The sequence below is a fragment of the Diplotaxodon limnothrissa genome, linkage group LG23, assembly GCF_057381915.1.
Source record: "Diplotaxodon limnothrissa isolate DT_005_m linkage group LG23, D_limnothrissa_male_GT1.1, whole genome shotgun sequence".
Lineage (NCBI taxonomy): Eukaryota > Metazoa > Chordata > Actinopteri > Cichliformes > Cichlidae > Diplotaxodon > Diplotaxodon limnothrissa.
Genome location: NC_140617.1, coordinates 45,997,882 through 46,014,432, shown reverse-complemented (window position 1 = coordinate 46,014,432; position 16,551 = coordinate 45,997,882). Strand labels below are relative to the sequence as shown.

The 16,551-nt window shown below is 41.4% G+C and overlaps 1 protein-coding gene across 1 annotated transcript; it reads right to left on the bottom strand.

Moving 5' to 3' along the window:
* Positions 1–5,072: 5,072 nt before the first annotated feature.
* On the bottom strand, positions 5,073–14,752 carry LOC146608830 (NLR family CARD domain-containing protein 3-like). Its single transcript, XM_085348895.1, has 2 exons — positions 14,479–14,752; positions 5,073–6,847 (listed from the first exon to the last, which is right to left on the bottom strand). Exons 1-2 carry the CDS (start codon positions 14,750–14,752, stop codon positions 5,073–5,075), a joined length of 2,049 nt encoding a protein of 682 aa, XP_085205021.1.
* Positions 14,753–16,551: the final 1,799 nt, after the last annotated feature.

Sequence of the window (16,551 nt, the reverse complement as noted above, 5' to 3'; positions counted from 1 at the left end):
GAGCAAAGATGAATGTGATGCTGAATCAGCAGAAGACTTGGACTCATTTGATTCCAGCTTTGATATCATTGATTTCAATGAAGAGCTTTGTGATTGTAGCAAAGGGCTGGTAGCTCTGAGAGTCCCACTGATGAGGTGTTTGTGTGGAAATCTCTTAGTGGGACCAAAGAGAGAAAAAGCCCTGGTCCTGATGCTGTGGGAGGGAAATGATTGAAGTGTGCTGTGAGGAACTGACTGGGAGAGTTTCACACATTTTCCAGTCCTCCTTGGAACAACAGGAAGTTCCCAGCATATGGAAACAAAGGTTAAGTGTCCTATGGCACTCAGTGATGATGGTGCTGTGGCCCCACCACCTCCACCTCTTTGTAAAGGAACTAACTGTAATCTGAAGCTTCAAATGGAACTAAGACTTCCTCCACTAGGTGGCAGTGTCTGATGAGAAAGTGTTAGTGGAGCTGGCCTGGAGTCAGAAACAGGAAGATGCAGGATTTGGGCTGAAATGGGCAAAAGTGGTTAGCACTAGTGCCTTAGAGCAAGAAGGTTGTAGGTTGAAGCTTGTTGGTCAGCTGGGCCTTTCTGTGGAGGTTGGATGTTCTCCCACAGTCCAATGAAATGCTGCTTAGGTTCATTGGTGCTTCTACATTGGCTGTAGGTGTGGATGTGAGGGAGTGCTTCTCTGTCGCTCTCTGTTGGCCCTGTGATGGACTGCTCACCTGTGCAGGTGGACCACGCCTCTTGCCCTATGACAGCTAGGGCACAGGCTGCAGCCCTGTGAGCCTAAGCTGAATAAACAGTTAGCAAAAATGATCCATAGATGGCCTGAAATCCCCCAGTTAGCAGTTTGGTAGATAGCTATGACATGCTAATCCCATCCAGCAGCTGTATTCTACCTGTAAGCTGATCCCTGCTGAGCCAAAGCACTTTTTCATATACAAATTACAACCTTTAATAGAAACCTATTGGTCAGCATCTTATTAGCCTGCTGTTAGCTTCATTCCACAGAAAACTGAGAGAAACTAACAGAGTTGATAAAGAATAAAGAGAAATGTGCTGATTTAAAGCCTTTGAAGTGCTTCAGATGATCTCTGTCCACTTCTGTCCACTCATTCATTCATGTAAGCTTTCTAATGCAGCTTTGATCTTCACAGTCTGCTTGATGAAACTCATTCTAACCCTGAATGTCAGAGTGTTCCTCCTTCTCTTTCCCATCATTCATGCTGGCAGTGGAGGAGATTTGGATGTTGGACTGTGTTTTGGATGATGTGTGTATGTTTGTGTTGGACTGCTGTCTGTAAAGCAAACGCACATTTTGCTTTGGATTTCAGTGTCAGACAGACTTTAAGGTGCAATGAAGAGTTTGAGAGTTTCACAGTGAATTTTCCAGTGGAGGATTTTTCTTCTTCTTTGAAGGTTTGAAATGTGAACATTGTTCTGCTGCAGTCAATGGACTAAACCAGAGAAGAAGAAAACAGACTTTACCATGAAGATCCTCAGTGTGGATCAGTATAATATCAGCCTGATGTCTGCAGTTTAGTGTCAGCACAACTTTCACATCATATTCATCTCAGCACAACTAAAACATGCTGACTGACCTCAGAGTTTCAAGTTTACATCCTGGACTCTCCAGGAAACCACACAGATGCTTCACATCTGGATCCTTCAGCTTGTTTCCCCACAGGTCCAGCTCTCTCAGATGGGAGGGGTTGGACTTCAGTGCTGCTGCCAGATAATCACAGCTGATCTCTGACAAATCACAGTGCTCCAATCTGTATAGAGAATGAAAGATGTAAGTTTATTAGACAAAGTGCTTGAAATCATTCAGTGTTTCATCATCTGTTCAGAGCTGAAGAAGGTTCAGAATGTAGAAGTTTAGAAAATGGAAACTCCAAACAGCTGAAGCCAACAGGAAGCAGCTTCAAACAAACACAACAAGAGAAAAAACTCTGAATGTTTCACATTAAAGTCGTACATTTCTCATAAAAACAGGACAAAGACTTGAAAAAGTCGTGTTTTTCCTTCCAGGAACCACATGGCTTCACTTTTAAAGGTGAAGTGTGACAGAAATGGACATATTTGAAGTCCAACACCTTTTTCCAGTCACATTATTAAAGCAGACAAACTACAAGCTCATTTTCATTCCAACAAGTCATCTTCTGACCTGGACTAACAACACTGGTCTCTATGTGCAGCTGGCTGTGAGACCAGTGCTCAGGGAGCGTCTACAAAGTGCAACACTGAAAGAACATCACACACTCATTTGCTTCCAGCACTTTCACACAAACATCTACTGTCATTATTGTCACCAAACTCTGTGGATCCTTTATTGCAAATTCAAATGGGATCAAATGGTCAGACAAAAGAGGGTTATGAGGAAATATGATGAAATGTTGTGTATTAGCAGCAACTTATTGAATCTTTTTCCTCAGAAACCAAACAAAATGATTGACAAACATGTTTTTACAAACTCAGTGTTGGACTTGGATCAGCAGGATAAGCTGATGTTTAAAGGCATTTGAGTCTCGCTGTATGAGAGTCCAGTTCTTACTCAATATTTATGGATGATGTTCTTTCAGTGTTGCACTTTGTAGACGCTCCCTGAGCCTCACAGCCAGCTGCACATGGACCAGCTGACATTACCCAGCATTAGAGGCGGCTGTAAAAAATTCATGTTCCCATTTAAATGGTTTTAATTTGAATAAAACGATGTTGATTCATTCAATCCTGAATCGATGTTTAATATAAATGTATTTTGCCAGAATCTCAGGTTAAAGCTCACAAACTATTTCAACAAGCAGCAAACAGCTAAAACAGTAAATGAGAGCAGCTAAACACACAAAGATGGAAACACAGAGCGTGGATCGTTCACTCGACGGCACGTACACGGACACGCCGTCGGGGCTGAAAGTGGACAGCTCACAGATCCTGAAGCTGCAGGTTTCATCTGTCTCCAACCAAAACTGAGTGAAGCAGCAGCAAAAGAAGATCCAAACTCTGCTTCACGTTTGATAAATATGCTCATGAATTCTCTCTGACTTTGGCTGTTCCTGCCTGCACAGCTCTCTCTCTCTCAGTGTACTCCAAGAACAGCTTCAAACATCTGTTTCTGCATCATTCACTGTTTATTAGCCACCAGTCTGCTGTTGTGTTCAGTGCTGTCGGCCTCTGACAGTAAAGCCTCATTTCTGCTGTTCCATGGAAACTTTTTAAAATGATGACAGATTACAAACTCTCAGCTGTGTCTGTAATCAAACCTCTGTAACTTTGCTTCACTTCAGCAGCATCAGCTCATGTTCACATGTTGATTCATGGTTTTCATGGTTGATTTACCTCATTTTTTCAAAAATGACCTCTGACAGGAAAGTCTCATTTCTGCTGCTCAACACTGAAGAAATGTAAACTTTTCAAAATGATGACAAATTGGAAAACACCTAAACCCAGGAGATGTAACCCTTCTCTCTGGGGCGGAGGCAAGCGGACCACCTCTTTGATTAGAGCTGTGTCTCTAATCAAAGCAGAGATGGAACGATGCCACTTTTTTTTTTAATATCTTGCTGCATTTTGTATAAGTTCATACTCAAGTTTAAAAAATCTAAACACTAAAGCTGTTCTGTTATACCTGTCTGCAAAAACACACTGCAGCCAAAATATTAGACAATACTGATCTTTGTATTTAAACTTTTTTCAGAACTTTAAATCTAAGTATTTAAAGTAATATTCAAAAGTCATTTAAATCATTTTTATGCAGACTTCAAAAACTCTGGTTGTGAATAAAAGAAGTGCAACATCAGCACAAAATAATGTTTCTATTGAACAACTAACACAAACAGGTTGTAGAATGGAGCCTTTTCTACTCACAGCTGAACAGAAACAACATCCAGAGTGGAAAACAGTGCAAATAACTGCAAACAGGCTTCATGACACTCATGTTTGATCAGATTCACTCCCTGCTCTCACACACCAACTCCAGACCTGCATTCATCTTTTCCCTCTGAACCCCCCAAACATACAAACCCTGAGCCACCACCATTGCCCTTTCACTGACTGCCCCACTCCACCATTTGACCCTTAGAACTGAAGACGCTTCTCTCATAAGAGGTGAAACATCTTCAAGGAAACTTGAAGAAGTCCAGACGCTTTTCTTTCCAAGCTCCTTAGACTACGATGACCTGGATGTCTGAGAACCTTCACAGACTGATTTTACAAGAACAACTTGTGTCAAAAATCCCTGGCAGTGCCTCTCTGTCACACACACAAATCACTACAGTTACAAATTTAATAACTTAAAAAGTAAAAAGACCACTTTTGAGCCGTGTCTTTTTGGCCATAACAAATACCAAAAGAACCGAAATTTAATAACATTAAAACCAAACAATAAATGAGCAAAGTAGTGCATGATAAATATAGACAAATACAAAGTGCAATATAGAAACACTGGGTAAAAAGAAATGAACAATTAAAAAGGAGGATAACAGATGTGAGCAGTAGTTAAACAGTAGAAATAAATATATAATAAACAAACAAAAATAGATAATAAATGAAAGCCAGGTCTGAAAGGTGAGTTTGGCTTTAAAAGCATGAAAACACACTGCTGTCTTCAGGAAGGCTGCTCCAGTAACAGAAAGTCATCTACATGTGGGTTTAGTTCTGACTTTAGGGACAAGTAAAAAAATAAAATAAAATAAAAACATCTGTCCAGACAACCTGACAGTCAAAAATATAAACTCAGGAACTTAAAAGGAAAATTGTGCTGACTTTGAACGTCCGCATCAAGATAAACTTACAGATTTAAGAGTCAAAAAGTGTCAAAACGTCTGTATCCTTACCTGAGAGTTTCAAGTTTACAGTCAGGACTCTTTAGTCCAACACACAGCAAATCCAATTCTGAATCCTGCAGGTAGTTCAAGCTCAGGTCCAGCTCTCTCAGATGATTGGATGGGGAGCTGAGAATTTCAGACAAAGCTTCAAAGCTTCTTTTTGAGAGTTTACAATTTCTCAGCCTGAGGAAGAATAACAATGGAGACATATTCTTTTATTCATCTAGCATTATTAAACATATTTGTTCATAGATTCACTTACAGCACTTTCTTGGATGCTTTGACCACTGGCAGCAGCTTCAAAAATGCCTTCTCTGAACGGGAGTATTTCTTCAGGTCGAACTCATCCAGATCTGATGACAGTAAGATGAAGACCAGAGCCGACCACTGAGCAGGAGACAGTTGATCTGTGGAGAGACGTCCTGATCTCAGGGACTGTTGGATCTCCTCCACTAGAGAACGATCATCCAGTTCATTCAGACAGTGGAACAGGTTGATGCTTTTCTCTGCAGACAGTTTCCCACTGAGCTTCTTCTTGATGTACTGGACTGTTTCCTGATTGGTCTGTGAGCTACTTCCTGTCTGTGTCAGCATGCATAGAAGATCCTGATTGGTCTGCAGTGAAAGACCCAGGAGGAAGCGGAGGAACAAGTCCAGGTGTCCATTTGGACTCTTTAAGGCTTTGTCCACAGCACTCTGGTAGAAGTCTTTTACAGTAAGTGTTTTCTGGAAGATTTTAAAGAGAGGAGATTGTTTCTTAAGCAGGTTGACTCCAGAGTTGATGAAGGTCAGATAGACATGAAGAGCAGCAAAGAACTCCTGAATGCTCAGATGGACGAAACAGTAAACAACGTTGTTGAACATGTGGCACTCATCAGCTTTAAAGATCTGTGTGAACACTCCTGAGTACACTGAGGCTGCTCTGATATCGATGCCACACTCTGTCAGGTCTGATTTATAGAAGATCAGGTTTCCTTTCTGCAGCTGATCAAAGGCCAGTTTTCCCAGAGACTCAATGATCTTCCTGCATGAATCTGTCTCAGCTCCTCCATCATACTTGATGTCCTTCGTTTTTAGGTGAAATAGCACAAGGCGTAGGTAGAGCTCTGTGAGAGTCTTAGGCAGATCTTTGCTCTCTTTGTTCTTCATGACAAACTCCAGAACTGTAGCAGTGATCCAGCAGAAGACTGGGATGTGGCACATGATGTGGAGGCTTCGTGATGTCTTGATGTGGGAGATGATGCTGCTGGCCTGCTCCGAATCTCCGAATCTCTTCCTGAAGTACTCCTCCTTCTGTGGGTCAGTGAACCCTCTGACTTCTGTCACCATGTCAACAATGTCACAAAGGATCTTATTGGCTGCTGCAGGTCGTGTGGTTATCCAGAGGCGAGCAGAGGGAAGCAGTTTCCCCCTGATGAGGTTTATCAGCAGCACATCCACTGAGGTGGACTTTCTAGGGTCAGTCAGGATTGCAGTTTTGTGGAAGTCCAGAGGAGGTCGACACTCATCCAGACCATCAAAGATGAACACAACCTGGAAGTCTTCAAAGATGTAGATTCCTGCTTTTTTGGTTTCAGTAAAGATGTGATGAACAAGTTCCACCAAGCTGAACTTTTCCTCTTTCAGCAGATTCAGCTCTCTGAAAGTGAATGGAAACATGAACTGGATGTCCTGGTTGGCTTTGTCTTCAGCCCAGTCCAGAGTGAACTTCTGTGTTAGGACTGTTTTCCCAATGCCAGCCACTCCCATTGTCAGCACTGTTCTGATTGGTTTATCTCTTCCAGGTGGGAGTTTAAAGATGTCTTCTTGTCTGATGGTTGTTTCTGGTCTGTCCGGTTTCCTGGATGCTGTTTCAATCTGTCTGACCTCATGTTCATCATTGACCTCTGCAGTCCCTCCCCCTGTGATGTAGAGCTCTGTGTAGATCTGACTCAGGAGGGTCGGGTTTTCTGTTGTAGAAATCCCCTCGAGCACACACTGGAACTTCTGCTTCAGGTCTGACTTGAGTTTGAGCTGACACTCAGTGAGAATCTCTGCATGAATAAACAGCAAATGACACAAATGAGAAAACTGCATTCTGGTTACTGTGGTTATGTGTTCAGTTCACTGGACTCTTGGTGTCATGATCCGGGTGAGTCTGAGTAACTTTCCACAGCATCAGCTCTCCTCCCCTGGGTGGAGCCCTCCTCACTCCTCCCTGCTCCTCACCTGTTGCCAATTACTCCGGCAGTATTTATGAGCAGCACTCACAATGAACCTTCTCCAGATTGTCTGCTTACCACAGTCAGTTCTCTGCCTCACATTTTGTCTTGTGCTCCTCAGCTTGTTTAGCGTAACCCTCTTTTCCTGTTCCCTAGTCGGCACCTGGATACATCTTCCAACTCTCGCCATAAGTCACGCCTCAGGATTCTGGCCTGCCACTGCTGGGAAAACTCACTCTTGCAAACTGCCATCCTCACCTGCCTGCCTCCCTGTGCACCCACATCTCACTCTGTACCCAGATTTAATTCATCTCCTCCTCCAGCTGATCTCCACCTGCAGCCACGTAACACCTCTTAGTTTTTAAATCTTGGACTCATTCACTACACTGTGGACCACTCTGATTATTATCTCCTTTGTTCCAGTGATCCTGGATAGTTTCTATTCGCCCGATTCTGCCCCTGTTGTTCCTTTGACCTGCCTCAGCTTATGTTCTGGCCTCAGCTCTGCACTTCTCATAATACCTCGCTTGCTGTTGAATTTAGCCGTGATTCAGCTTTCTCCGTCAAGAAATCTAGTAAAATACATTTCTGTTAAAAGTCACTCAGCCTCCGTTTTTTGGTTCTGTGCTTGACTCCATTCCTTTTCATGAGCCATTGAGCCCTGACACTTGGGTTATAACTAGACTTGTAGTCAAGACCGCCTAATCCGAGACCAAGACAAGACCAAGACCAGAGGGTATCGAGACCAAGACAAGACCAAGACCAAGTTGAGACGAGACCAAGACCGAGACTGAGACGAGACGAGACCAAGACCAAGACCGAGACAAAAAAAGTCTTTAAACTGCAGCCAGATGCTATTCTATATACATATGCAGGACACCTTAAACTAGTTTTTTAATTAAGCAACAAGGCAGAACAAAGTCGGGCCTGTATCAAGACACAGGGACTAAACCCCAATTCAACCAGACCCAGAACTGATCTGGAATTAAAACAGGACTACAACAGTAACCAAGACAGAACCAGAATCAGAACTAGATGATAGTAGCACTAAAAAATCATCATAGACCTGCACTACACTTATTTTTTAATTCTACCAAAGTACAATATTTAGATTGAGAAAAGTTTATATAATTATGTAGCCTTGTTGTGCAAACAAGCCTGCATAACGTAATAAATATAGAATTTGAAAAGTAACAAATGGTATCTAAAAAGAAACACTAGGTACTAGGTACATGTTCTGATGAGTTTTGGCAAACAACCATTTGACTAACATGTGTCTCACCTGCTCTTGTTCATCTCTGTTCTGTCCTCATTCTCTCTCTCCCTCTCTGCTCCTCTCTCTCTCCCTCTTTGTGCTGACAATCAAGCCAAACACCAACATCATCAACTATACAGTTGAAACCACATATTTATGTACTCTTCAGATAAAAACACAAACACTTTTTAATTGTAACATCAAATCAGACTAAATGTTTATTTTTTTAGATTGATAAATATAAAAAACATATTTGTTAACTTTAAGAGTAAAGAGAGAAACTATCTGTATTTCTTAATAGCAAATGGCACCAAATTGTATTCAGATTGAGCCACACTTATGGAGCTCCACAGTTCTTTTTCTGGTGTTTTGGTTGACATCTCTTGATTTTCCCATGTCAAAGAAACAGGCTCTGTGTTTTGCCTTATATGCATCCACAGCTGTGCCACAAACTTACTCACATGGACTCTACAAACCTATCAGAAGCTTCTTCAGCTCAGAATCGAATCGTCTGGAGTTTCTTATTAATTAACAATAAACTTAGTGTACATGTACTCCTACATTTGATGAAAGTGATTAAAATAGACAGCTCTGTCTTTTTATTCTGACATTTAACTAATTCAAAAGATATTTCAACATTTATTTATCTAAAACAAAAGTTTACTCTAAATTGATGTTTAACAGTAAAAAAAAGTTTTTATGTTTTCTCCATAAAGTGTATGTAAATATCTGGTTTCAAATAACCTCCTGTGTACACATGAATATCTGCTCTTTGGGTTGGTTTGATTAAAATGGGACCAGCAGCCGGTTTAAGGTTGTACATTAAGATTGTGTACATCAGTACACAATTGAAACCGATTTAGAGAGTTTGTTTAGCCGTGGAGGGTAACAACTGAAAATATGAAATGTAAATCTCTAAAGAAACAGCATTGTTGCTGTTCGGCTTTTCATTTCGCCATTTGTTGATTCACTCGAAGAGCAAGTAACGCAACCAAGTGATCAGTTTGATATCAATCTTTTGTGATACACCGTCATATTTACATTATTAGTTCAGTACGAATGATTTGCTTTGGTACCTGGTCAAACTTAAGCTGTCCTCTGTCTGCAGCAAACTCACAGCCAGCAGCTTCACCCCCCTGGCTCACATGGGTGCTGTGCTCAGTCGCCTAGTGCCTGAGCTCGGATCATACCAAAATTAGGGGGAATTTACGACGGTGCGCTCTGTGCTTCGTGTGTTGTTTTTGTTTTATACAGTTGTCAGTCAGGCATCTAACTATAAAATTACACTCCAAAAGACCCCATGCTTCTGAAAAAATGACCCGGGCTTAAGCCCAGTAAGCCACCCCCCCCCGCTCCGCTCCGCTGATGGTTGACTCCAAATCTCCCGAACACTATGTCAATTTGAGAACGCAGGACCGAAACAGCGAGACCGAGACCGAGACCAAGACAAAAGTCCGTCGAGACCAAGACGAGACCAAGACCACGTAAAAGTGGTCTCGAGACCGGTCTCGAGACATCCAACTCTAGTTATAACTGAGGGCAGGTTTTATAGAGACACATTTGATTTAATTATGTTTATTTATACAGCACCAAATCAATACTAGCAACATTTCACATATTACATAAACAACACTATGGAGCCAGTAATGAATAAATATGTAGAATAAATGAAAGAATTTCAAGTATAAAAGTTTTTTTTAATTCCTCCAAATAACAACAACAGTCACCCCAATGTGCTTTATATTGTAAGATAAAGAACCTACAATAATACAACAGAAAAAAACCCAACTATCTTTTTGGGTCCTGGGCCCTGTTTCAGGAAGCCGGTTTGGAAAACTCAGAGTGAAAAACGACACTCACGGTTGAGTAACCCCGAACTGTCCAACTCGGAATATTCGGTTTCAGACAGGCTGATAACAATTAGTTCAGTCAACGCGGAGTTGCTTTAACCCCAAGTGAAGCGCGCGGACGAGGATACATAAAGCCCTGATAAGCGGAGCACAGATTAAGCGAGTCACCATGGAGACGGAGGGAAAGAAGGCGCGGTCAATGTATTTCACAGCGCTTGAGGCCGAAATTCTGATGGCAGCATATGCCGATAACATGCAAATTCCGCGTAAAAAAGTAACACAGCCACAGCTGCAAAAGAAAGGGAGCATGCATGGCAAAACATAGCCGACAGAGTCAATGCGTGAGTGTTAATATAAACATTGATCGAGGGATTTCCACCCATTTAACACGTTATTTTATCATATGTTATTTTATTTGTTATTTTATACATTTTATTTTGTGATGTGATGTGAGCGCAGGTGCAACCCAACAGGCCCCAAACGTGCCTGGCAGCAAGTAAAAATGAAATATAAAAATATAGTCCAAACAGGTAAGGTGTAATTGTATTATGAGCCATAGTGCTTGGTCTGTTTGTCCGATGTAAATCAATTGCAGTTAGAGGCTACATTAATTTTCTTTCTGTAAGCACTTATTGAAATTATCTGAGCACATTACAAGTACATATTTGCTTACTCTGTATGCTCAAATGTGACCCGTTATAGCCAACAGAAAAAAAGCGGAGGCCCGAAAAACAGGTGGGGGTCCTCCACCACCACCACTCACAGAGGCTGAGCAGTTGGCCCTCAGCCAAAACAGTGGGCGCCCTGTGGCCGAAGGCATCTCTGCGGGGACATCCTCTGAGTCAATAACCCCGCAAGACACAAGTGCCTACATAGGGGGTAAATTCAAAATAATACATGATGTGCGTACATCCTTTCTTCACAGTCACCTTTGCAGTGCTACTCATTCATTTGATAAACTCTTTACCATAATGAATTATTTTGTAGTGAAGTTATTTTCCGACTGATTTTGCCTTCCCTCAGTCTTGGTTGTCTTTGAGAGCATAATGACAATGAAGTGTAAGGTGCTTGGTATGTTTGTTAATTGCCATTTGGTCCCTTGTAAGTTATAAGTGACCTGTATAAACCTCATATTCTATCAGTTGATGGTGATGGTGTACTGCATCTGGTGCAGCCTCCTGTTGAGCCAGACCAACATGCAGTTGTGAGTAATACTCCACAGATTATATGAGTTTACAGTAGAACAGCAATGTTGTTTATTTCTTTACTACAGGAAAATAATGAAGAAACATTGACAGCTGTTACAGAGGAGGAAGCAACAGAGACACTTTATGAGGTTTACATCTTTTAATACTTTGTGTACAGGAAACACAGGCGACCAATAAAGCCAGTTGAACAAAAAATCTGTTTATTCTTCTTTCAACATGTTGAGGTGATGGGTCAAAAGAAATGATTGTGACATATGGTGTCTCTGACTGCGCTTCCATCTTGTATGTCCGTGGGAGGGTCAGGATGTTCATGGTTTGGATCACTGCTGATGTTTGGTTCAGAAGGACAGTGTTCTCCTCTAATTGTGGCAATGTTGTGAAGAATCACACATGCCACAATAATGTCACATGCCCTTTCTGGGGTGACCCTGAGTCTTTGCAGGCACTGGAACCGGGCCTTAAGCATTCCGATAGTCATTTCAATTCTGTCTCTTGTCCTGCAATTAGCCAGATTATATCGCTGCTGTGGGCCCGGTTCAGGGTCAGGGTAAGGGGTAAGCAAATAGGGTAAACATGGATACCCCCTATCACCAAGCAAGTAGCCAGTGAACTCTCCTAAGACAGATAGATACACTTCAGTTCAAATGTCCCTGAAGCAATTGGTCTTTATATATTTTAAAGTATTCTCAACTCACCATGTCCAAATTTTGTGCTCAGTGTACATTCACGGAATATTTGTGAGTCATGGACAGAGCCTGGCCACTTGGCTTCCACATTTGTGATAATGTTGGCAGCATCACATATGATCTTCACAGTGCAGAGAACACAAATTAGCATCCATTACTATAATGAAATAATTTGTTAGTTTGAAATGCTACAGGGAACTATGTACCTGTACATTAATGCTGTGGAAAGACTTCCTGTTCACATAGTCTCCTTCATTTACTGAAGGAGCAATGATTGGAATGTGAGTGCCATCTATACAGCCAATCACGCCTGGGAACCCTGAAAATAAATGTGCAATTTAAGTAGTAGTCCAAGTATCACCACATCATACATTAAGTTTTGGTCATCCTGATACCTGCAATTTTGTGGCATCCCTCTTTGATAAATCTTGTGGGTCTGTGACCGGGGAACACCACAGACGAGTACAGGAGACGTTTCAGTGCAACTGTAACATTCCTGACTGCCCGACAGACGGTAGCCTTGGAAACGTGCTCAGCGTCACCAATATTATACAGAAAGCTCCCGTTTGCAAAAAACCGAAGTGCAATACAAATAATATGTACAGAACTGAGAGAATGTCCGCGATGTGTCACATGCGTAATATATGGCCTGAGGATGTTATCCAAATAAATTATAGATTGTGCTGAGAAACGGTAACGTTCGCACAGAAAATCATCAGGAAATGATAAAATGTCCAAACGCGCTCTGATCACTCTCTCCGGGCGGAGAGCTCTGCGGAGAATTTGGGCTTCACGATCTACTGGCTCTTCAAGGAAGTGGCACGCCATGTCCGACACTTCCTACTGTCAGGTTTCCGACAAAGGGGCGGAGACAGTCAGGGTTAGTTGTAGTAAACCTGCTAGGGGGCAGGTTAGCTTCACGGAGTGTGTCGTCATAGTGACTCACTCAGGCTGCAGCTGAACTCGCTTTGTGAAACCGAAAACCCAGAGTTTTCGTTAACTCAGGGTATACTTACTCAGTTTTTCCACTAAACCGGCTTCCTGAAACAGGGCCCTGAAAACTGAAGGCTCTGCCTCCCATTCTACTTTTAAATACTCTGTGAACAACAAGTAGGCCTGCAGTGTGAGAGCGAAGTGCTCTAATAGGGTGATATGGTACTACAAGGTCATTAAGATAAGATGGGGCCTGATTATTTAAGACCTTGTATGTGAGGAGCAGGATTTTGAATTCTGGATTTAACAGGAAGTCAATGAAGGGAAGCCGATACAGGAGAAATCTGCTCTCTCTTTCTAGTCCCTGTCAGGACTCTTGCTGCAGCATTTTGGATTAGCTGAAGGCTTTTCAGTGAGTTTTTTGGACATCCTGATAATAATGAATTACAGTCGTCCAGCCTGGAAGTAATAAATGCATGAACTAGTTTTTCAGTGTCACTCTGAGACAGGATATTTCTAACTTTAGAGATGTTGCACAAATGGAAGAAAGCAGTCTTACATGTTTGTTTAATATGTGCGTTGAAGGACATGTCCTGGTCAAAAATGACTCCAAGGTTCCTCACAGTGTTACTGGAGGCCAAGGTAATGCCATCCAGAGTAAGAATCTGCTTAGATACCATATTTCTAAGATTTTCAGGGCCGAGTACAATAACCTCAGTTTTATCTGAATTAAGAAGCAGAAAGTTAGCGGCCATCCAGGTCTTTATGTCTTTAAGACGTTCCTGCAGTTTAACTCATTGGTGTGTGTTATCTGGCTTCATGGACAGATAGAGCTGGGTGTCATCTGCATAGCAGTGTAAATGTATGCTATGTCTTCTAATGACACTACCTAAGGGAAGCTTGGTAACGGGAGCGTTGCCAGCAGAAGGCTGAAGTGGAATCTCCCAGAAAGCTGCAGAAGAAAAAACATGAGCTGAAATGGTGGATTTCAGTCATATAAGGAGAACTGTGGCTTTCCTCCAACCTTTGACCAATCACCTTAGTGTCCTGTTTATCAACCATAATAAAAAGCATTTACTGTCTGGGAATTTTTTGTTTGGGTCTCCAAACAGCAGAAAGAAATGGCAGCCATTTTTTTAACTTTACCTTCAACTGGTAAATAGATTTAAGAAAAAGCACTTTGATCATATTTGTGACGTGTCCCAAACTGTTGTTGTCGCCTCATTTATGTTGATAAAACAGCTCTAAAACCAATCTGACAATATAAATCTGTAAAATGGGCAGAAAACCTGCTGCTGGTCCCATTTTAATCAAACCAACCCAAAGAGCAGATATTCATGTGTGTACACAGGAGGTTATTTGTGCAGATGCATAAAACACAAACTGTTGGCTTTCTGCAGTCTCTCACTCCTGAAAGTGTTGGCAAGTGTTTTGGATTTATTATTTATATGGATTTTAATGGCACCTGTGTAATGTTAACTAAGGTTTTTATTGTTTATGTATTTTTTTGTTTAGTCATTCCCTGACTTACCTGTGGGTTCTGGGATGGTTTTATTTAAATTCTCCAACAGATCATTCCTGTTTATCCTCCCCAAAAGATTTTTAGCAACTTCAAAAGTGTTGATAGAGTAGGTATCAAACATCAGATCCACTATGTCCGTCCTCTCTGCATTCTCCAGTTTACTCACTGGGATTGCTGGTAAACCTTCTACAGACCCGTTCTTCAGATGCCACGTGAATTTTTCAAAGTCATCACGTCCCAAATCCTCCAAAGTCCCCAGAAGGATTTCTTTAGGTGTCGTCATCTTTTACCCTGTAAGGACCCGATAAACAAAGACTGTAACAACAGCTGGAGAGGTAATTGTCTGATTTATCAGAATTTAACTTGATTCTAACAGCAGTTCATCACAATAAATTTCTAAGGCTCAGAATGCAACAAAATTGCACATGAAGAAGCACATAGAGAAGTATCCAAGTAACACTTTGCTACAATATAAAACAAACTATTATAAATAAAGAAAATATATAAACTAAATATATACACTACCCGTCAAACGTTTTAGAACAGCCCAATTTTTCCAGTGTTTTTGTCACGGTTTGCGAGCCGTGTGTAAATTATCAAAGGACCCTTTATGCAGGCAGCTCAGATGCAAGTGAGTTTATTCATCACATGGTGATACAAACAGAAATGGCGAAGGTGAGCATGGAAACTAAGCAAAAACCTAAAAACTAATAGTACACGAAGGGAAGACGAAAACACAGAACACAAGGGGTGGGAGCAAAGCACCACAACACATCACTATATAGACAGTTACACAGAGGGAGACACAGAAGGCAACAACACAGGGCGGAACAAATGGACAGAGAAGACTAAACACAGAACAGAGTGCACAGAGAAACAAGGGGGGCAGGGAATCAAAACCTAGGAAGCATAGAATAACTCACAAACTAAACTGACATAACACAAAAATCACAAAGAACTGAAACCACTAGATCAGGAGACCCAGGACCCTGACAGATACGCAGACAAACCAGCAACTAACAGAGGCAAACACAACTCTTAAATACACAGAGGGATAACGAGGGAATGAGACACAGAAGGAGGACACAGCTGGGAGTGATTGACAAGACGAGACAGAGGAAACGCAAACTAAACACACTGACATGAGACACGGACCTTCACAACAAAGCAGGAAATACAAAGACTGAACTTAGAGGTACAACAAAACACAGAACCAAAACGTAAGAATAAACAAAGATACATCATGAAATCAAAGATTAACAATACAAAACAGAAAACACTGAGTCACAGACCCAGGATCGTGACAGTTTTATTGAAAATATCCTTTTTATTTCTCATTGCGCTCTGAAATGAAAGCATAGTACAAATAAGCAGTTGGAGTTAAAAATAAATCATGAAACACATTTATAGACCAAAGTTTATTCTAAACGTTTGACTGAACACACCCGTGGCTTCTGTCTACAATAGAAATCAAATATTCTCCCATATCTGTGGCAGATGTTCCCGTAAACGTGGACCTTGTAATAATAATAATAATAATAATAATAACTTTATTTATAAAGCGCTTTCAAACAAAGTGCTGTACAACTAAAGAGATAAATAAAATAAAAGCGATACATAGCAATACAGGTAAAAGACACAATACAAGTTAAAAACAATAAAAATGTAAAAACTAAAAGCCATAGAATTAAGACATGTAGGATCGGGTGAACAAATGTGTCTTCAACTTGGTTTTAAAAACCTCCACAGAGCAGCCTGCCGAATATCTTGTGGGAGGTTGTTCCACAGAAACGGGGCATGAAAAGAAAAAGCTCTCCAATTGTCTTTTTTCTGGCTCTAAGAACTTTTGGAAGACCAGAGTCCTGAGATCAGAGAGCACGAGATGGAACATAAAGGTGTAAAAGGTCGGAGAGGTATGAAGGTGCCAATCCGTTTAAAGCCTTGTAGGTGAGCAGCAGGACCTTAAAATCTGCTCAAACCTGACAAGGTAGCCAGTGAAGAGATCTCAGAACAGGGGTAATGTGCTCAAATTTCCCAGTTCTTGTTAAAATGCGAGCAGCTGCATTTTGCACCAACGCCAGA